This window comes from Eschrichtius robustus, chromosome 16 (assembly GCF_028021215.1).
Source record: "Eschrichtius robustus isolate mEscRob2 chromosome 16, mEscRob2.pri, whole genome shotgun sequence".
NCBI classification, from domain to species: Eukaryota; Metazoa; Chordata; class Mammalia; order Artiodactyla; family Eschrichtiidae; genus Eschrichtius; species Eschrichtius robustus.
This window is the reverse complement of record NC_090839.1, coordinates 39255384-39261383: the sequence shown is the minus strand read 5'-3', so window position 1 is coordinate 39261383 and position 6000 is coordinate 39255384. Positions and strand designations below refer to the sequence as shown.

The window sequence follows — 6000 nt, the reverse complement described above, 5'->3', positions numbered from 1 at the left end:
AGCATGCTTTGTTGTTGTTTTGCTGTTGTTGCTGTTGTTTTATGTGTGTGTTTTCTCATCAGTATGCTACTGTCATGGAAATATTTTGTTTAAGTAGGAATCTAAAAATCTATTTAGTTCTCATGCATAAATGCATAAATCACATCACTTTGAGTGCAATGCCTGTTATGTAATTCCACACTGTCTAATCATGAAATCATAAAGACAGATGACAGCCGTGAGGAACCAAAGACAGCAAATTTTGAGAGTTTCAGAGCCTGACACCCAAAGAAAGGACAGTGGCAGTAGCTCTGTGGAATGTCACAGTTTTACAAGAACAATACTGTGTATTGAAAGAATCAACAGCACATTGAGCATTCCTAAATCGTTGTCATTCAGTAAACGCCACTGAGGAGAGAAAAGGAAAAAATGAAACCCAGGACATCTTACGTAGGGAGTTAGAGCCACCAAATGACCACTATATACAGCCTTTGGAAAAAAAGAGACCCAGAAAGAACAAAAGACACATAGTATTGTTGGGCTGATGGATGACACAAGACAACATTCACAATGGGGGCAGATTGATGTGTGCATGTGTGCAGACCTACTAGGTAATACCATAAGAAAAGCATGAAGGTGCCATCTTGCCCGACAGCATTTGGAAGAGGACACAGGTGGGCACATTTAACCACTCCCCAGCATCTTTGTTGCACGTTGGTTGGCCTCATCAATTCTGGTTTTGTTGGAATCAGCCTGGAGAAAGGGGAAAGAAAACAGAACTCAGTTTACCCATTCACATTCCATTCATCCTTCTGGGTCTAGCTCAAATTCCTCCTGTTGGGTGAAGGCATCTTGAGACTTCCCTGATCAGAATGAACCATGCCTTCTTTTGTGTTCCCAGAACCTTTGCTTATGGCTGGACTTGGACATGATCACAGAAGCTTGACCTTAGTTCTCATGACTCTTTTCCCTACTACGGAGAGCAGAGTTATATCATTTATCTTTCTCTTCTGGAATGACAACCAGTGACTTCTATGGCAGGCATTCACATCTGTTGGATTGAGTTGAATTCCTGCCATTTGTACAGTTATTAGCAGTGTCACTTTGGGAAAATTACTTAACATTTCAGGGCCTCAGCTTTCTCATTTATAAGCTGGGGATAATAAAGAACACTGCTAATGAGCACAGTTCCACTCATTCAACTTTGACAACATCAAGACTGACATCAACTATGAGGTATATCTTGTTATTAGCTCCCTTTTCCAAGTGAGGAAACTAAGCAGAGGGGATTTAGGCAATTTGTCTAATGTCACAGAACTAATAAATGAGGAAACCAGAGTCAGAAGGCCAGCACCCTGGAGTCAGCGTCCACACTGGTAGTCACTATGTTAGTCATTTTACTATTTAAGTTTGCTATGAGGATGAAATGAGTTTATACACATAATATGCTTAGAATAATGTTTTGCAAAAATTAAGGGCTCAACATATCTTATCTTGTAATTATTGTTATTGGGTGAAAACGTGGTTTGCTTTTAAGGATGTTTAATAATTTTTTAGCCCCATTTCTGAAGACTTACTCTTATGAGTTATAACTGGCTTGTTTTAGCAGGGGAACATTTACTATCATTTTGTGCCTTGACTGAACGCTTCACTGCTTGAGTTACCTTTTGCTCTGCATGCATCATGAAACCCAGGTCTGCTACCTGGATATACCTTTAAACTCCAGAAAATAAACTATTCCTGACACCACTGAGAAATGTATGAGTCAGCAAGTAGATGGGAAGACAAAAATTCTTTTTAGGCTGTTGTTTTGCTCTATTATGATTGGTAATGTTGTCTGTCCCTCTCCAGCCTGGGAAGAGGGGAAGGAAGCTGAGAGGCAGTGTAGGGAAACTGGACTGTTTTTATATCAACCAGTATTTACTCAACGGTTACTGATTTTGCATCTATGACTGTGCTTGGTGCTTTCCAATCTCCACCAAGTTGTGTCTTCTTTATTCAGTTTAATTGTGAATTCCCAGGACACTAGAGTTATCAATATTCAAATAGAAATTTGCCAAGTTAAAATAAAAAATAATTCTAGATTATTCATAACTCTGAATTATCTGGCAATGGCTCCCCACCATCTGTTTGGATAATTAAGAGTTGACTTCAAAACAGATAAGATAGAACACTAATTTTCCTTGATTGCCTTGATCTATAGATTCATATTTTTGACCTTATGTTCCTAATTTGGGAAATGGGTATTCTCTCCAATTTTACTTGGCTCTTAAGTATTCCCTCTTCAGCTACAGAAATAATGACACTTTGGTACAAAGGAAAATTAGAGGCTCAGACCAATGTGAAATGCTCCTGAAGATTGGATTATTCCATTTTTCCAGACTTAACTTTGAGAACTGTTCAAGTGAGAAAAATCATCCATTTAAAAATGGATAGCATTTCTGGAGGCAAACATTCTAGGATTTCTTACATTAAGAATGCACTGGCAAGTCTTCACATGATGGTACAAGAGGATATTTTGAAGTAGAGCATGAGGTTACTCTTTGGATATCCTCAAAGGATCTGGGAGGAACTGGAACAGACCTATCTTTAACAACCATCTGTGATGTCCTCCTGAATTATTTCTGAAGCATATCAAAATTCGAGCCCATACAATACAAAAGTGCCATATCTTTATTATATTATATAACAGTAGTGCTTTTAGAAAAAACTCCTGAGATAATCTTATTTTAGATGTCTTCCTGGTATTTGGAGAATGTGTCTGTGTTTATTCTACTTATATGCTTTTTAGGACTTTATTTATGCAATATATCCCATTCCAACTTTCATATTTCTATGTAGAGAATCCTAAACTTGCTAATATACTCAAGATATGGTACATGATTTGCCCTTGTGAGAAACCCAGGATGCCTACCAAAAAAGCCAGTATGAGAGGTAGAAGGAGTTGTTTAGTTCACCCTTCTGAACACTCTGGAAATCTCAACTTCAGATCATGACAGGTAGATTTTAGGCCACAGCTCAGACTTCCAGAAGTGGATACTCACTACCCCACATGGCAGCCTGTTCTGACCCCAGATTTGCACTGTTCTCTTATTATCTTTCAGGTGAGGAACCAGGTCATGAAGCTGGTGAGCAGGAAAACCTTGCTGGTACTCAAGATCTTAGTTTTCAAATTCCATGTTTCCTTGTTGATGAGAGAATGTGAGCAATGCTAAAGCTTTAACTTCACTGTATTTCAATGTATGCATAGCATTTTCCACTGACAACTTTAAGTCCAAGTTTGAACATCACTAAGTTGTTTCCTTAGCAACAGTTCCCATAAAGATCTGATATAAACTTGCCCCATTTTAATAGTTTTCTAAGAGAATCATAGCTTTTTAACCTTAGAAGATTGTCTATATATAAATATCCTAAATCAGAAAACAAGGTTTTTAAATAGACAAAGTAATTTCTTGACAGTCCATAAGGATGTATTGAAAATTGGGTTGTTTTGGACTACCAAAACTTCACTGCTAACTGAAGTGATGAGAAAGGATCATGACTGATGAAGTTGGGTGAAGATTGCTGTTGGGGTCCCGAGAGAATATGGGAGTAACATCAGAAGATTCTCTTTTGTTCTACAGTGTGATTTAATCTTAGATATGCAGGAGACCTTTGCACACCATTTCCTCTTATCAGAAGTAAGAACTTGCACAAGAAGGTAGAAGTCTACTAATAATTGTGTAGCTCATGTAACATGTATCATTTGGAGCAATGCTGAGTTGAAATGGGCTTTATCTCAATCATATCCACATTGTTATTTTGAGGGGAAAAAAGGCTAGTTACTCAATGGGAACTAGACCCCTACCTTACTTCTTAAGCAATTCAGCATTCAAGGATGATATAAACTGTAATGACTATTTCCTATCCACTTGTCTGACTTTTGATTAAACCTTATAGCTGTACATGTCTTTGCTCTTGTAGCAAACTTGGCCCAGAATGAAAGGTATTCTCCTAAAGAAGAGAACTAGATATACAAAGTGGCAGAATTAAGATGTCACTTGCCTTTCCAGGAAAACAACTTGTTTAAGCCCAGCTCTATCAATAAAGATTTGACCCCTCTTTTTTAGTAGAACTTCTCCTTCTAGGACTCTAAGTGAGTTAGAGATATATTATCTCCCTACATCTGAGTCAATTGGGTCCTTTGATAGAAAATGACTACTCTTCATTTTTTAAAAATCATTTTCCCGTTGGAAGGTAGTTCAGCAATTATTTCTCAGTTCATTTTTCTGGGCCGTAATGGTTAGGACCATTTCTGTTGGCTCCAGTGCTTTATGAAACTCTCAATATTGTTCTGAAAATCTATTGATTTGCTTTAAAAGCTTTAAAAGCTTTAGCGTATCAAAGGCTCTTAACAGTAATAAGTATGTCATGACTTGTAAAGTAGGTAGAGAGCAAGTATTTTGTCAACTAACATTGACATCTGTGTAGCTCAATATTGATTAGCCAAAGTGTTATGCAATCAAATATTTTTAATATAAAGTGCACAGAACACAATAGGGCAAAACGTTCCCTTTATGTCTACTCATTCCTTTCTCAAGTCAGTGGAGAATGCTTAGGTACTAAGAAACTGAGTATTTAGCCTTATGATTCAAGAGATCTCAAAAACCACCCTTCTTCCCCCTACCAAAGTGGAATGAGTTGTTGAAAAGAAACTCAGGGTTTCAGGCTCAAAACTTCAATATCTTCCAAGGAATAAACTCACACAATATAAGATTAGCCAAGTAGAATCGATTATAGATGCACAATTACCATTAAACCCATAATGTGTCTATTTCTCCCTGTTGGCATTTGGACACCTTTAAGAGATTATAAGCAATATTTAGGAGTCTACTGATTGGGGAGGGGGTGGAATACAAAGACATAGAGACTGAATCAGATTTGCATAGTATAGAATACCAGGTTTGGGTGCCCCAAATCTTTATATAATAGCTTTCCAGTGTTTCTTTCTGTTTCCTCCTAATCTCAAACCCAAACCTACCCTTTTCCATTCTACTGTCTCCACCCTTCCTTATGCCTCTTTTTGACACTAGGGGGCTCAGTCTTAGCATGACACCTGGTGTCCTTATGTGAACGCAGCTTCATCAGATTATGTTCCCTACTTTGAGATCTGGACATGTGCACTGCTGAACTGGAAATGGAATCTGGGCCTTTTTGAACTGTCATTAAAGCTCTGGCACTTATAAAATCAAAGCTCATATTCATCATCTGGCTAACCTAAAATAACTATTCTTTCATCCATTTCCTGATTCTGTTCCTACATCATCTCCATTTGACAAGCTCCTAACCATCTTTAAGACTCAATTCAAATTCAACCTTTTTTTTTGGAGATTTTCCCATCCCCTGACCCTTGAAATCTTTCCTCATCTAACCTGATTTAGTATTTGATATGTGGCTTTCTTGGCAAATTATATTTTCATCTGAAGCTCACTGCCTTCTGTAGGCTGTGAGTTTCTTGGCAGTTGGGATGATGTCTTTCTCATCTTAATATGTCCTTTGATTCCTAGCACAATGCCTGAAGTAAAGGTGCCTCTGAGGAATATCTGCTAGATTAAATTCTACCCTGTTATTTACTTATCTGTTGCTGGATTTTTGTCTTAGAAAATTAAGGGGAAAATGTCTATCTACCAACGCCTGAATCCAAAGTCATGGTTTGAGGGTCTTGTTATGCCCTTCGCACTTCCTCGGTGGTTATTTCAGAGGAAGTGATAAGCAATGGAAACTTGCTGAATGCCACATGCTCACCTTCTCCATGATCCTGTCGATCTGGCGGTTCTGTGTATCGATCTCATTGCCCATATCCAGGGCCATGTGACGGAGGTTTCCAATGATGCCGCTCACCTGCTCCAGGTTTTCATCCATTTCATTTTCTCGGGCATCATTTGTTACCCTGGGCATCAAAGAGCAGTTTTTAGAAGATAGGAAAAAACTCAAATACCAAGGACCCAAAGCTTAGGGAAAACCTGTAGACCTCTAGGTATC

At 38.2% G+C, this 6000-nt stretch overlaps 1 protein-coding gene across 2 annotated transcripts in view; it reads right to left on the bottom strand.

Annotated features, from left to right (window-relative positions):
* Nucleotides 1-663: 663 nt before the first annotated feature.
* Nucleotides 664-6000, bottom strand: part of SNAP25 (synaptosome associated protein 25) — a 29198-nt gene continuing 23861 nt past the window's right edge. For both annotated transcript variants that reach the window (XM_068524180.1, XM_068524179.1), the window contains exons 6-7: nt 5764-5908; nt 664-732 (exon numbers count right to left, since the gene is read on the bottom strand). In XM_068524180.1, coding sequence (XP_068380281.1) covers nt 664-732; nt 5764-5908 — 214 coding nt within the window. The remainder of the gene's footprint in view (nt 733-5763; nt 5909-6000) is intronic.